We start from the raw sequence: 22,504 nt of genomic DNA, 5'->3' as shown, positions 1-22,504 counted from the left end.
CACGTCCCTTCAGATTCAGGGATAAACCATTCTGACGACATAGGTGTCCCAAATTAGCAAACGCGACCCAAGCCTTGCAGATTCATGCATTCACTTCAACTGTCACACTACAACCAGAACTAATACAACTTCTAAGATACGTAAAACGCTCCACAACTTCCAGTACCTCTCTCTGGATTGTAAATGGCGTGTTCAGGAGATACTTCATCTATTACAGTCTTTAAAAGCGTGCTGGCTTTTAAAAAATCTCATATACATAGTGTACCCACTCTAAATTTAGACTAAAGTTACCTTGAACAACTCTTCTCCTCAGCCGTAATAATCATTCTTTTTCCTGGAAGAACACATTACTCATGCGCCTACGGAAAACACACCGACTGCTCACCATCGGTTTTGTTCTTCGTAGAGATCATGAGATAGCTGCATTCTTAGAGTCTTCGCCAACAGGATGTTCTCCCTTGTGACAAAATGCATAATTGTACAAAAGTATAAAGTGTAGTTTCCGAACCGCGTACAGTTTGGGTTCAGGAAAATGCAAACTTGATGGAAATTGTAGACTCTGGCTGCATGAGGACCCCCAAGAAACGGTTTTGGATTCTCAAATTTTCAACAGCTTTATGAGTGGTACATCCCGCTGAGACAATGCACAGCGATGTCTACCTGTGTACCAACTGAAACAGGAGACAACCTTCCGCAGTACATTCAGCTAAAGACCAAGATTATAAACGAGAGACTTAGCACGGATGGGTGCTGTTCAAGAATTTATTCCAAGGTAAGGATATTGGCAGTGAATTGGGCCAGATCGAAGCTCATCCTGATTTTCACGAATCTGTCTCTCCCAATAAGCGGTTAACCTGTGAAAAATAATGCCAGAGAGCACTTTAGATACAAAGGAATCCAGGCTGATAGCACTATGGTTTGCTTGATCGGAAAGCTGCTTTTGATTCTGTCGATCGTCCGAAACTTTGACGGTGTCTGGCGATCAAAGGCATCCCTTCCAAATTTACATGCAGTATGAGTGTGCTGTATGCGAAATTCTATGGACTGGTATGAGTAGACAGCAAACTCTTGCCTGAGTTCACCACGTTTAGTAGTGTAAGACAAGACCGCTCTCTCTAACCTTTCCTCCTGAACTTTTTTATTAAGTGCTGCTTGAAATTCCTCTGCCTGCCTCTGAAACCTCGGCAGTCGAAATGCTCCTAGGACGTTTGCTCGTGGTTCAGATCCTTCTAAAGTGCAAACGATTTTAAATGACTTGAATAACTCTGCCGCACGGTTTGGCATGTGTTTCACACTTGCAAAGTGTAAAGTGTTGTTACAATACCTGGTTGGATCAAACCCAAACCTCATGCTAGCAGGCGAGCCAATAAATGTGGCAGACAAATTTGCCTACTTGGGTAGTTGCATGAGCTCTGGTAGACTGGCCGGAGATGAGATTACTTCTCGAACCACGAAGACCAGGACAGATTGTGCTAATGTCCGGCACCTATGACGGCGACACGACATCAGGTTTTTTCGTTAAGGGAAGAGTTTACACCGTGTCGGGCGATCCATACGGCTTTATTGTTCAAAGGCATGACCTCTAGATGCGAATGAGTGCATTTGTCAAAGGACAGTCAACTTAAGGAGTACCGTTGCCCGTCTCGACATTTAACAAACAGTAGCAACTCAATTGTACTTGTTGGCATTATTCTGACCTACAGTGACGTCAAAACATTGTCAACTTATGCACTGAAAACTCAAACGTTAGTTGCAAACAAATTTTCTGTACAAACCACATGTCATATGTTGCCAAACTGATATTTCATTGTCTCTGTGTTCGGTGTTGAAGGACGAATACTACTGTTATTGACCAGAATTTGGTTTCGACAACAACCTACCAAAAGATGTGTTTATGTTCGTTATCCCTAAAAATATTTCAGCAGAATAAGGCCATAACTTCTGTATTAAGATCTTATTTACTTTTCTATTTCTTTTGGATTTCCTTAGCCAATGCTATGGATGCGCTACTCAGTTTGGCGCTCCTATTTGGTCTGTTTGGGACAAGGCCTCGTGAGTCTCCAAGTGACAATGAACTTGGATTTCTTATCTGCACCGTATGTGTAATACTGCTACACAAAGCAACTCACTCGGGCTGCGGTCTTGGATCGTAAATATCTCCATATTCATTGCCCTCGGGAACTTCATCGACATCCCATATTTCATCTGGATTTCGAATCTTTTGTGGTTGCTTCTCCTTCTTGGATTTTGCTGCACACAGCCAGATAAATATAAGGAACCACAAGAGACAGACTTCTTGGTTTTGGTCCAATATCGCTGGGCTTCATTTGAGCAACGGATGGCTTCTTCTAAAAAAGACAAAATGGCTGTGTTAGTATTATGATGCTTTGTTTCTACATGCCGGTTGCGTTTATTCCACCTAAAGTTCATATATCTGGCAATATTGTGGAATATGGGTAAACTGGGTCCTTCACAACGTAAGGGGAGAGCGTCCATCTATGGAGAAGGGTGATATCATGGGTGATATCATGTACCACCATCAGAATAAAACACTCCCTAAAGCTAGATTATTTAGTTACTTTGCCAAATGTAGCGGTCTCTAAATTTCCTCTCCGTACGGAACACCTTATACTACTGACCACGATCAGTAGTGATCACAAATTATAAAGTGAAATTCTGCTTTTTAGCAGTTTTTCGCCATGAAGTGAAAAAACCCACACTTTGAAAACTTCTAATGACCTGCGGTCCAGAAGTAATAGCGATACATGTGGAAACCTATGGTTAAGCAAATTACATGACAAAGTTGTTAGTAAATTTACTTTCATGTGGAGTGATAACCAAAACCTGTAGTCACAGCCTAGACCGTGATCCCATAGAAATTCAGCCTTTGAAGAGGAAAACCTTCATTCTGTTGACCAGTGTCTAAAGCCCGCTTGCTGCTTGCTCACCCGTATAACTTTAATGTAAGTATAGAAGCTCAGGGCCGGTTTGAAGTTTTGGAAAAATTCAATAGGAAAACGCACCTCTTCCGATTCACTTTCACTCTCATCCGGATCACGCAAGAGTTGTTGCAATGCAAGGATATTGTCTTTCGTAAATATCTGATCCATCTGTAATAAAAAAGGATTCTTGCTTAGTAGATTAAGAGTACACCGAACTATTCGGCTTATTGTTTTTATGCATGCTCTGAACAGTAAGGTTTCTTGAATGAACATACTACTGATTAGGTTACTGAAAACCTCTTAGTAGCTTACCAGTGGTTTCCTTTTTCTTGAGGCTCATCAGGTAGACGCAGTCTACAAATTCCCACCAACCTTATAAATACCACGCTGTACGCCTTATTGTGCATGGAACATCATGGGACGAAAGAGCAACCACAGTTCGGGTGTACTTCTAGTGCAAAGCAGGCGTTCAGTTTTTCGAAAGCTACTACTGCAGCGACAATACCCTCAAAAAAGGGATCAATCAATGAAGGCAGCTTGCAACTGTGCAAGCCACTTCATTTTTTAGACGAGCCACAAAATGAACCGGGACATCGCCCCCACAACAAGTACGTTTTTTATGCAGAAAGCAATGGTAAGCGGGACTTTCATTGACTGACGCGAAAAATACCACTCCGATCTTCAAGTAGAAACCCACAACTGAGCATGCTGACGTTTGTGCTAGCACCCGTTGTTATATCGAGAGATTGTTCTTACTAGTCTCTGAAACTTCATTGGTAATCTGTTCCATTTAAGCCGTTGGCGTTACTCTAAACCATTTTAACCGGTGTCGTTTGTGGATACAATACTTGGGACAAATATGCAGGTTGTATTCAGCAGTACTTTTGTTATGGGGTTTAGATAATTGATGAATTAGTTAAGCAGTAAACGCTGCTGCTGAGTTCCGATAGGGGAATAGACTAAAATAAGCGCTCCAGAGCAGAAGGGGGACCATGGATGTGAGAACGATAAGAGCGCTTATATATTGCTAGCCAGCTAAAACCGGATACACCCAGTCCCGTGCAAATAGATCTTAACTAAGAGTCAAACAAAACGGACACGCAAGTAACTGTATGTCATCATTATGCTTACTGACAAGTCGTTTGTACAACATCGTTGGGTCACACCCATAAAACCACATCTCATGTCCATCAAAGACATGATATCAGGATGCAAGCACACCTCAGGGCTTAACTATTACCCATACTGGTAATAAATAACAGTCGGTTAGCTGTAACACCATTTCGCTACATCACTATCTTGCCATCCAAAAGTAACATGAAGTCTGAGATTCTATTACATTACTCAAACCTAGACAGGGGAAGTCAAGATACCGAGGTTAGGTTTGAACCATGGACATTCTGGAATTGCGCGTAACGCTATATCAATATTCATAGATAGGAAAATGTACCCGATATGCGCAATTTAACAAGCTGAATCAGCAATTGAGAACGCCGGGTTTTTGTCAATGAGAGGAGGCAAACAAAACAACTGTGTCCAAAAGATTCCCTTTTTCATGCATTAGGTGTGAATGTTCCTACCTGCCTCGTTTTAAACAGCCCAGCTAAAGCTTTAAAGAATCCGCAAAAATATGACAACAACCGAAAAAAATACAGTGCTTGCTGAACTCGGGGATCAGTCTCTTTAACAGCATTTTCAATGCACGACGGTGAAGTTGGTAAGGTTAGTCGGATTTGCTTGTTTTCAAAACAACTGAAAACAACATGAGGAACAAAGGGCAGGCCAAATGGTTTCCTTATCAACGATCTTTCAAGGGGTGAGAGAAACATACAAAGTGCTATCTGCAAAGCAAAATATTATGGAGGAAACTACTCACAAGGTTGCTGAAAAATCTTCGACAGCCCACGACCGGTTACGCCCTTCTTGGGGCTCATCAGGTAGGCGCAGTCCTCGAGTTTCCTTCAACCTTATGTTCTACTTGAACCCAAATTGGACTGTTTTCGAGCAATACACTCATTTGTAAATCAATTTGGCTTTCACGAGAGACTCAACTGAATCTCTCGTTCATTCAGTTGAAGAATATCATAAACGAGAGGTTCAGTTCAGTCTATCGTGAAAACCAAATTGCTTTGCAAATGAGTGTATTTCTCAGAATATCATGATTTTTTGGGCGAAGCCGCCGAATGCGGAAAATGCAATAATTGTAGTACTTTATTGTTCATAAGTAATCACAAAAAAAAGAATGAAATTAAACTCCAGATACAAAGAACACTTGCTCAAATTAGTCCTGATATAAATCCTTTAATGTACTGTGCGAAAAGGTGCCTACTTCTAATTTAGATCTGCTGATTCCTTTTTCTATTCGGCTTCGCCAGTTGTCTGAGAAAGTAGACTTCTCTGGCACAGAGTGTGAGACGGAAAATTGGCAGTTTCTCCAGCATCTGAGTTATTGGGTTCTGGATGGAATGCGAACGGTGAGTATGCTCACCTAATAGTACAGGTCGATCACTATGCCCACCAATTTTTAGATTTTTTGCCTTCATTAGTTGAAAAAGGATGCGATGTTCAATTAATTACATCTGTCGAATTCGTTCGGAATTTTTTTTTGAATCCCATGTAACCAGTTTGTTGCCCATCTAAAGGGTGCAATGCTAGCTGGTCTACGACAGAAGTCATCAGGAAACGGGACCATTTCCTACACTTAGCGTCTATCGTTTGTTTGCATCTCGTGTATTTATGATGTGAATTCACATTTATTACACTACTCCTCTTCTGTGCGGACCGCAAGTGCACTTAATCGCAGTCAACTCAGCCGGCTTGTGTCACGTTCTACAGCCCTTGTAATAGCTTTTTTGAATGCATATTAACTATTGTCACTGATTCACTGAAAAATTTCCAACAAGAAAACCAAACAAAAAAACGGATTTGCATATAGTTGCCCAGGGATTTTCCTTTGAAGATTAAAATCTATGGAGTTACGGTTTGAGTATTAGTCGGTTTTTGTCAGTTGGAAAGTTTCCGGGGACTTAACAGAGCGCATTTCAGTCGGTTTCCTAATATCGTTTTAGGCACAGTGATCTCCACAATTTTCCGGCTACTGTGATGAGGAACGTTCGATTAAGTTACATTTTTACGGTTTTTGGTGGATTCTATCTGCATGACTTACACATAGATAGATGATAATGACCAGATCGATCCCTCACATACTACTTGTGAAGTTTGCTAAGTTAGAACACAGCAACATTTTTGAACAGAAATCTATCTGAAAAATTTGTGTGGTTGCATAATTCACACATCTCACATTCCTCAAAGGAGTATTCTACTCAAGAATTTGCTGAAAGCCTTTCGACAGCCCATAAACTTTCGACACGTTTTGTGGCTATTCAGATAAACGCACTCCTCGAGGTTTCACTGAAAGTACGTTTTAATTGAACTTTAAACTCCACAATCACTCCAGTTCGAAGTAAACTGCTGTTGGTATTTATAGATCAGTTAGGTTCCAGGTGAGTCTCTCGTAAAACCGAATTTGTTCGCAAATGAGCGTAGTGTGCTGTTAATATTCTTAGGACAGTACCCGAGAGCAAGGCGCGAACCACTTAGCTCAGCTCGAATGCAGGCAAATGTATTCCAAACATGAAATTGTTACCATCAGGACACTTTTCCCACACTTCGAGTATCAAGCTTGGATCCGGTCTCCGAAATGAAAGTGTAATGGAAGTGAGACAACTGAAACTTCCGTGGATGTCGTGGTCTCAGAGAGCAGTTGGATATCGCAGCCAGTGTAAAATGTGATCGAGATATGTTCCTCGGTAATATTTAATCCATACGTAAGTGCTACTAGTCGCTTACCCGGATCTCACTTCAATTCTTTTCCCACTGTTTGGCTTTGCTTGAACCAACTGATACCGACATACTGTGGTTAAACTCCTCCAAACTCACAGTTTAATCTCTGTTGAAGGTGATGACGATCGTCGCCAAATGTTCACAGGTTTGCTGTGAACCTCCTTCCTTGTTACCTCATTTCGCACATAACGCGGCTGATGTGCTTGAATATAAGCTGAACTTCATGAACTTCATGGGGTTGTCGGAACAACTGAATAAAACCAACTGGAGTTGAGGCTCAGCACTTGGGCAAAGAACCCGCTTCAGCACACCTAAGGTAAGCGTATCTCAATTGCGCCCAGTCCAAATCCTCTGCAAAAGACTTTTCATCAGTTTGTCCAAACTTTTGTCGTGCAACTTCAAACTCAGTCCCATGCTATCCCAATATATTCTTCGCTGATCTCACAAAAGCTTTTATAAGATGCACCAGCCCGTATCCTATGGGTTAAAAATGGCATTTTCAAGACCAATATCGGATACACATGGCAGTTGCTAACAGAAGTCAAGATGTTGCCTAACTTGGCCAACTTCCACAGCTATTTCCAATTAGGATATTATTGGACCTGAAACTCTAATGTTTTACTGTAATTTGTGTTATTCCGGTCATCTGCATGACAGCATCTGAATCGCGTGGCTGTTTGGCTTGCACCCGCCTGCTGCATCCAACAAACTATCCCCCCACCCAGCAGTTTAAGACGACCCACGGTCATTTGATATGAACTCACCCGTATTATCAATGAGGAAAATCCACCAAATTTGACTTTAGGGATGTGGTTTAGTCAAGTCGAACCTTCACGTTCTATTTCACTCTGGTTTTCCATAAGCGTTTGACTGAAGTTCCAGAAATAATACACAAGGGTGTCCTTCCTATTCTCGTTTAACTCATGGTTTTGATTTCTTGTCTTCCGAATGAGTTTCGTCCCTTCGTTAGTGGTTTTCAAACCAATTTGTTATGCTATTCGTATTTTTCCCATTCATATCAAAACCATGACCCGTTTCATTAATACTGGATAACTATGGAAAGCATTACATAGCCTTATGAAAACGTGAAACAGTAATTTATTGCCAGCCACGTGAAAACGCTTAGCTGATTGTCACTTTAACGCTACTGTAGCAGATTATCCGAAGCGAAGGCGTTCAAGATGGATTTCTATGTTTTTGTGCCTATCCCCAGGAAGAGGCTTCTATCTCGGAGCTTGTTTGAAGTTCAGAATGTTATCGTCCAACACGTCCAACCATTCAGCGTGAATTCTGTCCAACAAGGGCAGTCAACTTAGCTCCACATGAGGCGCGGAGCAAAACCAGATTAAGTTGGATAAAAAACATGCCACTCACCTCATAAAAGTAAATGTGGAGTCATCCACCCTTATAAGGTGTGCTCTTGGTGCACCCAAAGCTGAGACAGAAAAATCAAACCACTGGCGAAAGGAGGAAAATTCTTCGCCGCGCAGTCATTCGTTAACAAACATCGACTAACCAGTTAAACTATTGGACAGGAAAGTAAAGTTTTCATACGCGCAGACTTTTACGCGTCTTCTTGAGCTTTCATAATTACACAAATGTAAATGGATACTGCAAGGCGGTTCTACAAGTTCCATAATAAACTCCATCTTCCATAAGACGTGGGTGGAAATTCCAAACGACCAGACTACTCGCGTCCCTCACCAGTAGCATACACCATTAGACTAGTATACATTCAAGTTATCTAACGTAAACCTGCTCCCGGAAGATAACCCAGTAAGAATCGGGCCATGCGCTTGTAAATTCCGCTAGATTTAGGTATGCCAAATGTGGTCGGGTAGTGGAAATTTCTGTTTCGAAATTCTTGTTGTCTATATGAGCAACTCTTGACTGCGTTGCTGTAGATGATCGGTTTTAGCCCAACACAAAGGACAATATCCAAACATAGCCTGTCCGGAGAGGAAAAATCCAGCCAGGTTCAGTAGCATCCTAATTTGTCAGCCAGCCGATGCCGATGAGGGTCTCTTTGCAACGCCACACAATCACTTTCTCCGACGTAATATGCCTGACATTCTACCTGTAATATACAAACTCAGACATACATGCAGAAGAACAAATTAGAGCCGGTAAGTTTGTTATTGACCATCGGGCTGACAAGCACGAATAGGGAAGTTCCGTCCGTGACCTTATGTACAACGCGTTGCCTCGGTCACTGGAGACTAATCCTGTCTTCGTGTTGTCTGACAGCCATTTTCGCTGTTCGTTTGGCTATGTGTTCCATCCACAGCTTCGCGACCAGCGGTCAATGATGTCGGTGGTTTCCATTCGCGTTGTGTTAGAACCGGGTCAGTAAACAGCTTGCTCAGATCTGAGGAAAATTTCACTTCTTTCGTCTTCTCCATACGTAGCATTGTTCTAGTTCCAAGACCAGCTTCTTCCAAGGTCGCATCTAAGTTGTCCAAGGTTTGACGGCAATACCGATCTGTCATGTTGGCACTGGTTGACTGTACTGCGGTCATTGTGACAAGACGATAGGGATTTGTGTCCGACCTAGCAAGATTCAGGCAGCTGTATAGCTGTCTCACAGTGTCTGTAGATGCCATCCGCAAATTGTAGATGTGTGACCCATCTTCTGAACGGACTCGGAGTGACAGGAATTTGGATACCGCGCCAGCGACGCTGGATAGGTCTTCATTGACCTGAGGTTGGAGATTCACCTGCTGTACAGCGTATTCGCCGAACTGACCACCAACCTTTGCTTGTATGTCTTGTCGAATGTTAACTATTTGACCGGATTTGGTGATTGACTTCTCTGGTAACCGTTTGAGCAGATCGTCCATAGTTAACGGCTCAAGATCGAAAGTCGGGTACAGTCCAGCTTCTTCCAAGAGCTTCGTCTCCGTACCTTGTATGTGGCTGAAAACATGAGGGAACAAGAGATTTTAATGTGTTCTCAGTTGCTGTTTGAATTAGGTCAAAACAGAAAAATCGGCTTTGGCGCTCTTCTACTGATTGAGTAACTAGGTCTGATTGGATATTTTCATACAGTTAGAATTGTATCCTGGGGAAACACCGGTGGGATCAGAAATATTTTAATAGAAACATATTTTCACCTATTTTAACATGTTTGCTGTCCCTAGAGACAACACCTGAAGACAAAGGAAGTGGCAATGGACTGAATGTCACCCTTAAGTAGGGAAGCAGAGTACCTCAAAAAGCTATCACTTGTTTTATTTTATATTAATTGTTGTCCATGGTAGGTAAGTTATTCAGCTTGCCAATAAAGTGGCATCACTTTTTGTGTGTACATGGTATGATTGGGTTGGCTCTGACAAATGAGATTCTGAGGGAAAGTAACCTCTTTATGGTGTACTTATTTCGATGGATATTCGACTGGGAACTACCTTCGTTTTATGAAATGTGTGTCCGTCTGAAAGGGCGGATAACGTAAAGGGAGCCGAAAAGGAAACAGAACCAAGTTGTAGTAATAGCCGCCCTCTGGTTAAACTTTCGTTGTATCAATTCGTGATTTAGTCTAATGCCCGTATTCGGGATTTTGAACCTAATTGCAGTGATTTCCGCTGACTTACACCTTCGTCCCCCCTGCTCGCTGTACACTACAGCGAGAAGCTTGTTTGTGTTCAAACTGTAATCGCCACACGAACTGTGCCACAAATTGATCATACACTTAAGCCTCAATAGATACAATCTCAGCATTAAGATAGCAATATGCGTAAATTGTGCTCCCTTCCAAGCTTTGCTTACAGCAGGCCCAACTACTGCAAATGTCGGAAATCTAACTTTCCGCAACACCGCAGCTGCTGTTCCACAGGAGGTTTGTATTTACAATTTAAAAAATGAGCGACTACTCTTCAGATTTACGCACCGATTCCGTAGAAGGCACCAACTTTTAAGGAATGTGGCACGCTTAATGTGTCGCATTTGATCGGCGGTTTATGGAAATCGCACGTTGGCCAATCGTGTGCTTTGCCATTTATGAAGCACGACTTTCTTACACAAGTGAAATGGTCATGATCCGATCCCTTGACAAGCACAGTTTACCTGAATCCTTCCGATCTTTATAACGCCCTGTTCAACCAAATCTACTCAGGCTTTGATTGAACATGAGCAGTGTCCAGTGGCACATTCTCAACAAAAGATATGGCGATATCTAGTGCTGGTGTTTGGATGTGCATTTGCGTTTCCAGGAGATAAGAACTACCTCATGATCATGAATGGTTTCAACTTGTGGTCAGAGGTCACGGTATGTCGAGTTGGTTATTATTAAGATATAACACGAAAATGATGACGATGATGTGACTTCATGCACGTATACTTATGTGTATTTAGTAGATACTGGATAAGCATCGCCAGATGATTCGAGTTCTACTCACACAACGCACACCTTGAGGATGTTGTAGTGATAAGAAAACGGTCGAACACGGTGTGAAAACGGTCGAAGCACATGGAGCAACTATCAGCAGACTTAATCAGGGTTCTCGACAAGGGGTGACAATAAGCTAGGGCTATCGGTTTTTGTGTGCACGCGGTCTTTATGGACGATTCCTACCTACTTTACTGAAAGAATTTTGAAAAATTAAAGTCGATCCCTCATAATCCTCAGTCTTGTGGGGTAGGTTTGGAGAGAAGTGAAATTTCAGCCTAGAGTAGCGTCCTTTCAAGAACTTTCAACCGGCTGTACTGTACTTGTCAAATGTCAGTAGTCTTTTTGAACTTCCATAAATATTGAATTGGATGGAACAGGGTTTGAGTTTGCCAATTTGTCATGCCGAATTACTGAATGCTTGACTGCTTTGATATTGCACGCTCTGTCTTCATCATGAGGTTCTAAACTTCAGCTCCTTGGGGAATTTAAGTAGTACATACAGTTTGCTACCTCAGAATTTTCGGTTGAGTGATGTTCACTCAAAGCTCGAAAAAGTGGAACCGTTCTTTTGATTCCCAGTTTTCACACCGTGACGAGAGCATTCTCACTTCTTGAGAAACTCGTACCTGAGAATCGCTTTGAGGAAGACAATTTAGGATTCAGTTCTCTTTACGCAAATGACTCCCCGACTAGTTGGGTGTAAAACTCATCGCATCTACAGGCATGAGCGTTTGAGGGTTTCATCCATAACCTTGTCTTCAGTTTGCTTGCTGAATATGGCATAATATATTGAGTTCTACTCGTCCAAGATGAACTATAATGTACAAAGTGACAACCAGTTTGTGGTTCAACACATGTCAATATCTGTTTATTCAGCGAAACGACAGGAGAGTTGTTTATCTCATGACTATTTGCGGAATGGCCTGTTATCCTCCGGAGAGACCAGAGTTGTACCTCTCAGCAAAGTAAGAAACGGTAATAAAAAACTGAAGATGCATAGGTTGTGTGGGGCGTAATTCAAAATACAGCCTACTTAAAAAGAACCGCTCACTAAAAGCCGCTATTTTCTGACGAACCTGGTTTACATAAAGAATAACTCTTCTAGACATCAATTTGCTCGGTAATCTTTCTGAAATTTTGAATGTTCAACCATTTATTTTTCTATTTGTCCAAAGAGCAATGCGTTTTTGACTGCAACCTCCAAAACCAGTAGTTAGCTAAATTCTCAAAGCTAGGAACGCTTACATACCTCCCGAATCATGATGCGTAAAACATATAGAAATGCAGAAAAAACGCCCAACTGATGGCCTTGTGTTTTGCATCACTGCATAAACCTTGGTTTGACCACATTTGCTAAACATCACAGTTTATTTTTGGTGTTGTTTTACGGTTACTAGAAAGACCCACCCGTGGTTTTTCGAGAGTCCGGTTGGATCATCTGATATGCGCTTGCTAGATTTTTGAGTTTCGTTCACTTCCAATGACCCACAGTCTTTCCTGCGAGGTGAACCATTCTGACCAAATCGGTCTTTGTGAATGAAGTATTCGGTTCTCTTATCCGTCAAACTGAAAGGTACTCCACCCGGAAATTCTCTTTGGAGCTCTGAGGGGAAGTAACCGTCAAGGATGTCCTACAACAAAGCGCGCACATGAAAAGGGAGTTACGTTTCCACGTTCGTGGGGTTTACGTATTTGTTTCTCAATTAGGAACTCTCAAGTGAAGTAGAGGCTTCATGCTGATAACAAGTGGATTTCAGGTGTTCTGCGAAATTGAATTCAAGTGCACCATGTTGACTGATGATGATGACGACGATGATAGTACTGCAGTGAAGCAACACTTCGCCGCAGGTAGATCCTGAAAACGACTATTAACCGTGAAAAAGTCTGACATACATGAACGTTAATCCGGCTTCCACCTGAAGTGGAATCTGTTCAACCACTTGGAACTTTTATCTTAACCTCTTTCAAAAAACAATGATTATTGGGTCACCACATATTCCTTCATTCTTTTCTTCACCTTTGGTGGTTTTCATCAGCATCTCAATTATTGTATATTTCACCATTTGCTGCTGCCGGTGTATTCACGCTTAAATCGTCGACCTAGCCAGATCCATTTCGGTCAAAAGCAGTTCGCTAAGGTAGCGGGCTATTGCTCCAGCGAAGTGACATTTGACCAAATACAACGGATCAATGACAACTTCAATGTGACATCTCCCATCAGAGGGTAAAGGAACCAGTTGAAAAACTTGGACGGTTTGAGATTCACATCTTGGAAGGAGACTATTTAAGAGTAGTCCGTGTCTCCTGAATTGTCTCTTTAGTGGAGGCGTACAGTCATTGCATAATTTCTAGGGGAGAGAACTACTGTTTGGATGCCTAAGGCCAGTGTTTTCGAGTCCTTTTGCTTGTTGATTTCATTCCTTGAAAACCAAATGGACGTATGGTTCTATCTGACTTACCTTGATAAAGGCTTTATTTGATAAGTGAAGCTAAGAGCAAAAGATGCATTAAAAATTGTTTTTCAAGAACCCAATCCGTCTAAGCGATCAAGATGTAGGTGTTGGGGATATCAATATCTCCAAAAACGCTGTATCGTTTCAAGGTCAAACTATGAATCGTCATTTCCGTTAATTCTCCTGTTGATTGCGTTTTGATTGGGTCATTAAAGTTGCCCGAGGTTTTTCGTCTTCTTACTATTCGCCGTGCTAGGAGTCTGGATCAAGCAACATAGCTGGGGATAGAGTATTGCCACAATCCGCATATCTAATCGTTTGCTCACTGCGTGGTTGAACCGTAACATTAGACATGGGTAGGATTTGTCTAGTGACTGGCTGATCTCTCACTCACCCATGTGCTAGTCGGCATAACAGTAGACATGGGTAGGATTTGTCTAATGACTGGCTGGTCTCTCACTCACCCATGTGCTAGTCGGCATGTGGCTGCTAGCACGACAAATTTGGACCATACTAGTCTAAAAAAACGCAATAAGTACGGTTGTTGGAAACTGAACAAATCTGAACTTTAAACAACATTTCACGTTTCAGTTGCATGGCAGATTATGAAAGAAATCACGAAACGTTTGGGTGCTGTCAGTGCTACTCGACTTCCAGGATGGGGACCGTGTGATCGACACTGCGCCTGGTTGGGTACACTACAAGACAGGGCTGCCAACCTATGTCAGTTGCATTCATGTTGTCATATTCTATCTGGATTGCCTGAATGAGTTTTTTGAGGTTTGAGCACCTCGCAATGACTGTAGTAAGCCAGCACTAAGTCCCTTCTCCATCCACCTTTGTTCTTTCTTTACAATAAGGCCTTCAAATAAGTCATGGTCGTACGGCAGCGAAGTGCCAACCGATGTCAGTTGCATTCATGTTGTCGTTTCCTATCCTGATTGCCTGAATGAGTTTTTTGAGGTTTAGGCACCTCGCAATGACTGTAGTAAGCCAGCACTAAGTCCCTTCTTCATCCACCTTTGTTTTCTTCACAATAAGGCTTTCAATTAAATTATGGTTGTACGGCAGCGAAGCATGCTGTCGATGATATTGATGATGATGATGATGATGATGATGATGATGATGATGATGATGACGATGATGATATTGATGATGATGTTGATGATGATTTTGATGATTATTTTGATCATGATCATGATGATGATCATGATGATGATGAGGTTGATATTGTCGATCAGGACTCTACCCACACTATCCGAATGGTGGCTGTTCTAATGCAAAGCAAACAGTTTCTATAGGAAAATATTTTGGAGCCCAAAATCGGACTCTCACTAGCGACAATTCATCCACCGAATTGCGTTTATTGTCTAGTGTAGAACAGGTATTTAGGAAACTGACCTGAATAAATTGCATTGTTGATTGTTCTTGGAATGGTCGAAATGGTCCTCTGTACAGACAGATGCCATCCGCATAGAGGGTAATTGGAATCATTGGTCTTTCCTTCAGATACGCGCGATTCACATACTTTGGATCCCGACAAACTTCCAATTCATCCTGACCAACCCACTCATTCAATGCATGAATTTTGGCAACAATTTTGTCGAATATAACATTATTCTTTTCTGGTGTGCCTGTGATCCAATGAAATCGCCTCGGTCAAGCGTACAACTTACCAAATCTCAAGCCCATTGGTCCGCTTTCAGATGGATTTGTCAAGTCTGTCGTCGTTTGCGTACCAACCCAAACCAGACCGTAGTCGTGCAAGAATTCTTCCATTTCAAAGACCTTGAAAATCGTGGAGTCAAAGGGAGTCACCGAAATACTTGACGTTGCAATCTTTCGCAGCAGTTCTGAAGAATTTCCACTCGGTTGTTGTCTGTTCCAGGAACATCGAGTGCGGCTTGTAGAATGGCTATCTTGTTTTCTGCTTCTTTTATTCGTTTCGCTTGTTCCTCAATCACTTCGTTCTACGGACGGTAAGAAACACAAAAAGGAAGGTATGTAATTACCAAGTGAAACATGCGAACTAGTAAACTATGCCAATAGTCCATGTTCCTTCAAAGGAACAATTACCAAGATAAAGTCGCTCGATTTATTGTAGGAATGTAAACAACTGAAGCATAAGTTGATTATAAGCTAATTAGAAATTGACAGGTCTGCGGCCAAGCACTGCCTAATTCACAAACGTTACGGTCAATTCGCAGGCTTACTTTTATTTGCCAATCGGATCACAGTGAAGAGTGAATACTTTCTAAAATGCCCTTGGTGAATAGTTATCCCAGCACTGCAAATGTCTTGGGACGGTGGACTCTTACTCGCTTCCCACACTGAATTTCAACCTCGTCAAGCAGTATGGGCGGGAATGGGTAAGCACCGTGATTCTTACCCTAATGCTTGCATAGTGCCATGTTCTTGCCGAAGCTTTCTGGCTGCCTCGGCTAATAGCTTTTCAAAAATCAAATACGCTAGGGTGCCTAGACTAGCTATGAATGAAAGAAGGGTACAGCGAACTTACCTTAGATTCAAGACTAAAAGCGGTCCAATCCTATCTTAAAATCACGACGCATTTACAAAAGTCTCGGTTTTTTATGCACAAATCGAAGTGAGAAGTAAGCAAAAAAACTTTCTAAGTGAAAAGATGATATTAGCACAATTGGGTCCAAGGTTGTGCAACAAGATAAGCACCGAGCTAGATAGGCTTCTGATTGACCCACTCACTCTCTGCGTGTAGTACTAAAGCCATGCCGGTATGTTGACGTGCCAAAAACTGCAACACTGTGTTTGGACTGGAGAAAGATTGGCTCCAAGCAAAAAACAAACCGGCTTAAATGGTTTGCTAAGTTGTGTATCCGGGGCGTTTTGAAGGTGGTAAAATGTGCACTGCAGATAGGGTATAAGTAGATAACAACAAATGGAGGCCCTTGCGTCTGCCAAATTGGATTCTTTGACGTAAGAAGCTAATTTATGAACCATGTTACCAAAGGATTTTTACACTGATGACGAAAACTATAGACACTAAGCTGACCTGTGAAAATCAACTAATTTTCAATCAAATCGATGAGTTTTTGAACTACGAACCATGTTATCAAAGGATTTTACACTGATGACGAAAACTATAGGCACTAAGCTGACCTGTGAAAATCACCTAACTTTCAATCAAATCGATGAGTTTTTGAACTACAATCTAGATTGTGTTTATATATCTTGAACTGTTCTACAGCACCTGAACTCGCTGTTACGTACAGTTTGCAAGGTCATGTTCATAGTCGCATATCGCGTTTTATGCCACTGCTGTGCTTTTTTCTTTTCGCTTGTTATTTGAACCTCGGTATCGTGAAATAATCATTTACACATTCATCGATGCGGGATACTTTGGATTGTCCTGAGTGCTGTGAGATATGACGCTTGACCCAGAATAGGATATACACATAACTAAAGTGATCTTGCGTTTCTTAGAGAGCTTAGTTATTCTTGAACCTTCAGTTGATGTCAGTTTTCTCAAGTTGAAGAATCGACTGCCAGGGCACTTACAGTCCAATGATATCAGACCAAACAAAAGGGCTTATTTTCATTGGTCCGAAAACACACAGTGTGGCACTATTCCAAATATTTGCAATAGTCTGGAAGTTCGACATTCATATGGTCTTACTGCCCGAATAACTTAGTCGGAACTGCATTACACGTAGTCATTACACCCAGATGTCCCTGGTAAAACCTCAAAATCGGTGTGAGACTAGAACCAAGGACGTAATTGTGCAATGATCTAAACTGAACGGGCGCACTCACATGGCATTCGAAAAGGCAAACTCATTTGTTTAGGGCGTGGGAATACCATCGTTTTAGCATTCACTTCAAATTTGCTTCCGGAGATTATCTTCTAATCGTTTGTTTCTTAAAATGTTTAGCAATGGCAAGATATATCTACAAACTTTCGGTTATCTACAAAGCGCTGTGTCACAAATTTCAACGTAGTGGATATAGTGGAGAACGCCTATCGAAATTCAATTCCAAGAGCACCTTGAAACGAGTTATTTGCGACATTTTTGAAAATGATAGATAGGATACAACCACCTACAAAGACTTCCAATCTGTAGCGGTGTTTAGAGAGTCTGTGGTTGACGAAGATCATTCTTGATTTCAGCGGTCAGCACTCAACAACAGCTCAAAGGTAATTAGCAAGCTTTACCCTGATATGTTTTCCTAGCAGCAGTGCTGTGAAAAAACTTTATTTTCCTCAGAGGTCGTGATGGTATTCAATAGCCAGCCTTTCTCCAAATTATCGTTTTGAGTCTTTTGCACTTATGCATCCAGTTGAAATTTATTTTATCCAAGATACTCCATCTGTGCTTTACCTGATCATTTTTTCTTGGATTCCCAATAACTGGCGAATCTCAAGCTTTTGGGACTACAGGAGATATTTCCGGATTATCTTCACTCATTTTTTAATTCACCTATTTATGTCACAAAAAATTAACCAATCACGGTTTAGTTAGGACAGTATTTTGGAGAGTACTGGGCGATGGTTAAGCAAAACCAGATGGATATATCGGCCCCAAATTTAACTCTCAGATTATTTAGCCGTGTCAAGTGATCAACCTAAGCCCAACTTTGGGCCTTCAACTTCTTTGAACGAAAAACGAACGAAGAAAATGAGTGGGTGAGGGAGGAACGTTCTGATGGCCCATATTAGATATTCTGAGGTGCCCACACCTCTAACCGCTTCATCGAACAGTCTAGAGAGTAACCAATAGCACGAACGTCACTGACATCGATTAGCCGCTATTTTTGCAACGTCTCCAGCTAACTACAGGTGGGGTCCAGGGAACTCCATCCTGTAATGCTACAACAATACCAAGACCCAGGCCCTTCGTAGTCTCTTTCACGCCCTTCTGCCAAGTCACACGCTGTCCATGTCGCGGTTTGCGCCATTCTGAAGGACGCACAAAGAAAGCTGTTCTCAGTAGACGGTATTTTGCTTAAATATTCTCACGGCTTGGAAAGAACACAGTGACGAGCATTAATGTTTTTGGGATCTCTTTATCAGGTCATTACATATCTAATGCATAAAAAAGGAGCGAAAAATGGAATACGCTGCGAAGATTGGTTAGTGAAATGCAAAAAGTGGAGACACAAACGAATGCTTATCTGCGCCTCCCGTACCACACCTAGTTGGATACTGTAAGACGGTCAGGAGGGCTGTTGAGTGACTTGACCGATTGATTTTTGTATTCGTACGAAACGTTATTGACAGCACAGTATCGGGCTTCGCAGGAGTATAGCGACTGCCCCGGCCGAAGACAAGCAACACCGTTGAGTAAATACTGATAGTCTATTTGGTACATGGAAATTGACTTGAAATGACTCATTTGGAATAACTACGCGCCCTGTGTCAATTAGTTGGGACGCAATTGAGCTTCTGGCTGAATTGTTGAGGTTATTGGTATTCCAGTGTGAGAGGTGCTTGTGTATTCTCTTAGAAAGTTGCCACGTTGTGTGCCCAACATACTCCGCCGGAGAAAAAATAAACAACCATATTCTGGATGAAGACCAGCATCTTGCCTTTGGGTTTTAAGTTGAGCAAAGGGTTTTGTAAACCAAGACCGCAGATTTTCGACCGAAAACGTGCGTTGTAGGGATTGAAATGAGTGACGATTGACTGTGTCCGCCAACATATCGCCGTTATCCGGTAAACTCAGGTAGATTGGCTTATTTCCAAAGGTCGTGATAGATGGTTGTATAGGGAGGATGTTTTGACATGCGTAGTACATGACCACACCGTCGTAGTCGGTGGTGTAGGATGTTTTCCCCTGTGTCATTAGTTGGGACGCAATTGAGCTTCTGGCTGAATTGTTGAGGTTATTGGTATTCCAGTGTGAGAGGTGCTTGTGTATTCTCTTAGAAAGTTGCCACGTTGTGCGCCCAACATACTCCGCCGGAGAAAAAATAAACAACCATATTCTGGATGAAGACCAGCATCTTGCCTTTGGGTTTTAAGTTGAGCAAAGGGTTTTGTAAACCAAGACCGCAGATTTTCGACCGAAAACGTGCGTTGTAGGGATTGAAATGAGTGACGATTGACTGTGTCCGCCAACATATCGCCGTTATCCGGTAAACTCAGGTAGATTGGCTTATTTCCAAAGGTCGTGATAGATGGTTGTATAGGGAGGATGTTTTGACATGCGTAGTACATGACCACACCGTCGTAGTCGGTGGTGTAGGATGTTTTCTCTGATGAAAGCACTTGCCGCACAACCAAATACCTGTTTTCTAATCACTCGTTACGAATTTGTTGACATAATCTAAGACCAGCAAAGCTTCTGGGACATCGTTTGGAAGGTCGTCAGGACAGTTGACAAAACTCTCATGCCACATTGGCCGTGGCGTGGTGCCCTCAGCCTGGTTGCCTTGCTGCATGCAGCAGGACGGGTTAGCGAAAACATGCGGTTGCTGACACCTTCTTCCTTACACTTCATGTCTGAACTCAGATCAGATGCTAAATTGAATTACCACAGATAAATCTGTTTATGTGTGAAGTACCCAGCCCACAGAGCCAAAGGGACCTCAAAGTATTCAAATAAATTCCGACTGGCAGATAAGCTGACACACCATAGTGGGTCACGTGCAACAATTTGAATTGGGATAAACAGACGAAACCATGTGGCCGTACACTGCCCCAATGTACTCTTATAGCTAGTTGACAATAGTAGCGAATTACAGTTTTGTGATTTGCGCTTTTAGATCATTTTGTGTGCTAATTACCCTAATGGAGTTCATGCTTATGGTGTGAAATATAGTCGCTGTGTGATAGAAGAGGGACTGCAGCACAGTACTCCTGATCGTTAGATAACGGATAATGCGCTGCATTTAGGGGCCGTATGACTTGAATTTGCTTACTCCTGCCTTACAAACCTTGCTAAAGCATCGTTAAAACCAGTACTACCAATGAGAGAGGATAACACCCCATTAGACAGATCGTAAAATCTAGTTGAGAAAATGGAACACAACTTTTGATGCTATCGGCGGAAGTAAAAGAAACTACCTCTCGCAAACCAATCTTCGGAATCAGGTATGTAATCCAATAATAATAATCCAGTAATATAATATAACAATATATATACTCCAATATAATCCAAGAATACACAACAAGTATCTGTACGTTTTTGGAAAAGGTCGATAGCCAAAAAGCAAACAAAACACTCAGTTGTGAAGTGTTTGAAATGTTTCAATTTGATTCCGTTTTCTCGTCTGACATAAATGGAATAGAATGTATATGAGCCCTTCTGCTCTCTTGACCCCATAATATCAGTGTGGACATTTAGTTCAAGAAGTATTTTTCACAGGCGTGGTCGAGGGCTCCTTAGTACATGCTTACGACTTATGCCGGTAGAGCGTTTTGGTGTAAAACATATTTGTTGCCTTCTGGACTATTACGGATCTCCTGAAATTTGCGCCAGCCTACTGCTGCTATAGCAGTGACTGAATTAAAGGCAAACATCCATTGTATAAGAGAAGCTTTTTATGCCTAATCCCGGTAAAACGTTTCGGTTGAAAACATACATCTGTTGTCCAAACAGGGCTGCACTAGCGCTAAAGTTGCGCCAGAGCCAACTTCGCATCTTGCCGATATCTATGGAGGCTCCCTTAGACAGGAGCTGCCCAGCAGCGATATAGCACCACTTAAATTGTAAAGTAAATATTGCTCCGTCTATATAATTGTAGTAATAAACCAAAGAGAGTAAAAAGAGCTGAAGCCAATATTGGGAAAGAAAAAGCTTCGGAAAATTTTTTATCACCAACCAGGTAATTTCAGCCACTAATTTAGCCCCCAGATAGTGGATTGTCTGCGTTTAGTAGAGTCTTCTTACCCGTAAACATTCGGCGACTATTGAATAGCACATAATATTCCGCATTGTTTCGTGCTGTCGAACAATTTAGTTGTATTGGCGGAACAAGAGCCAGTAAGCTTAAAACACTTAAATATGCCAAGAGCTTAAATATGGCGATGTATTTAAGAAAATAGATGAAAAGGACTAGGAACAGGCTAGAGAGACGCTAGCCTCTTGAGCACTGCACCCCTTCAAGCATGAAGGCAGAACTCCGACTGAGAGCTTACGGCCAAAATTCTTTCTGTTAAATTTGTGTGAACTTTTAATGAGACAGATCAGCTACTAGTACATCTTATTGAAGGTTTCTTAAGTAGAAAGGATTTTTTCTGGTTTCTAGACTGTGCTGCGTGGAGGACGAATATGGGCAATTACACAGGGTGGGACTTCAGCCAGCACATAAGGAAGCCTCCCAAGTATAGCGGATGATAATGTCGCATATCACGTTGTTCCTTGTGAAAATGATTTTTTACACTTTGTATGCACTGAAGCTTTTCAAAAACACCAAACAAAGATGCTTTTTAGTGCCCTAGAACGAACCGCGGTGACAAAGGATTTGGTCTTAGTAAACTTTAGTGTGCTGGCTGAGGTGTCAAATATTAATAGAGCACTTGGCAACTGTCTGTTATCACCATCATTATTGCCATCTGTAATAACAGTGTACTTGTCGTACAGTGGTTGTAGCTGCCACAGGTTCCTTCACCAATGATTCGGGAAGGTGAGGTAGGTAGCTGCGCATTGGTGGCAAGAGGTAATAAATTAGTGCATGAATGCAGCACTGTAGGTGAACTGTTAAGTGGGAAGAGGTTGGGAAGGGAAATAAACACTGAAGGCAACAGCTTGGATGCATAAGCGTCATTGAGGACATGACTGGGTCATGTCCGACAGTGCCTCTAATGTTAAGTGGAGGTTGGGAAGGGAAATAAACACTGAAGGCAACAGCTTGGATGCATAAGCGTCATTGAGGACATGACTGGGTCATGTCCGTCCGAC

At 41.9% G+C, this 22,504-nt stretch overlaps 2 protein-coding genes across 2 annotated transcripts in view; one reads left to right on the top strand and one right to left on the bottom strand.

Moving 5' to 3' along the window:
- T265_06862 (hypothetical protein) overlaps positions 1 to 22,504 on the top strand; it is a gene marked incomplete at both ends in the record, with an annotated part of 63,925 nt that overhangs the window by 16,073 nt on the left and 25,348 nt on the right. The window contains 4 exons of the mRNA XM_009172244.1: positions 1,990 to 2,052; positions 5,318 to 5,416; positions 12,930 to 13,020; positions 14,667 to 14,890. Of these exons, the coding sequence (XP_009170508.1) occupies positions 1,990 to 2,052; positions 5,318 to 5,416; positions 12,930 to 13,020; positions 14,667 to 14,890 (477 nt within the window). The remainder of the gene's footprint in view (positions 1 to 1,989; positions 2,053 to 5,317; positions 5,417 to 12,929; positions 13,021 to 14,666; positions 14,891 to 22,504) is intronic.
- The window catches only part of T265_06863 (hypothetical protein), a gene marked incomplete at both ends in the record, with an annotated part of 41,137 nt that overhangs the window by 5,220 nt on the left and 13,413 nt on the right, over positions 1 to 22,504 (bottom strand). The window contains 9 exons of the mRNA XM_009172245.1: positions 2,130 to 2,250; positions 2,294 to 2,348; positions 3,024 to 3,110; positions 5,272 to 5,383; positions 9,006 to 9,701; positions 12,580 to 12,803; positions 15,027 to 15,259; positions 15,302 to 15,413; positions 15,452 to 15,595. Coding sequence (XP_009170509.1) covers position 5,383; positions 9,006 to 9,701; positions 12,580 to 12,803; positions 15,027 to 15,259; positions 15,302 to 15,413; positions 15,452 to 15,595 — 1,410 coding nt within the window. The remainder of the gene's footprint in view (positions 1 to 2,129; positions 2,251 to 2,293; positions 2,349 to 3,023; positions 3,111 to 5,271; positions 5,384 to 9,005; positions 9,702 to 12,579; positions 12,804 to 15,026; positions 15,260 to 15,301; positions 15,414 to 15,451; positions 15,596 to 22,504) is intronic.

Source organism: Opisthorchis viverrini (assembly GCF_000715545.1).
Source record: "Opisthorchis viverrini unplaced genomic scaffold opera_v5_148, whole genome shotgun sequence".
Lineage (NCBI taxonomy): Eukaryota > Metazoa > Platyhelminthes > Trematoda > Opisthorchiida > Opisthorchiidae > Opisthorchis > Opisthorchis viverrini.
This window is presented reverse-complemented; position numbering and strand designations above follow the sequence as displayed.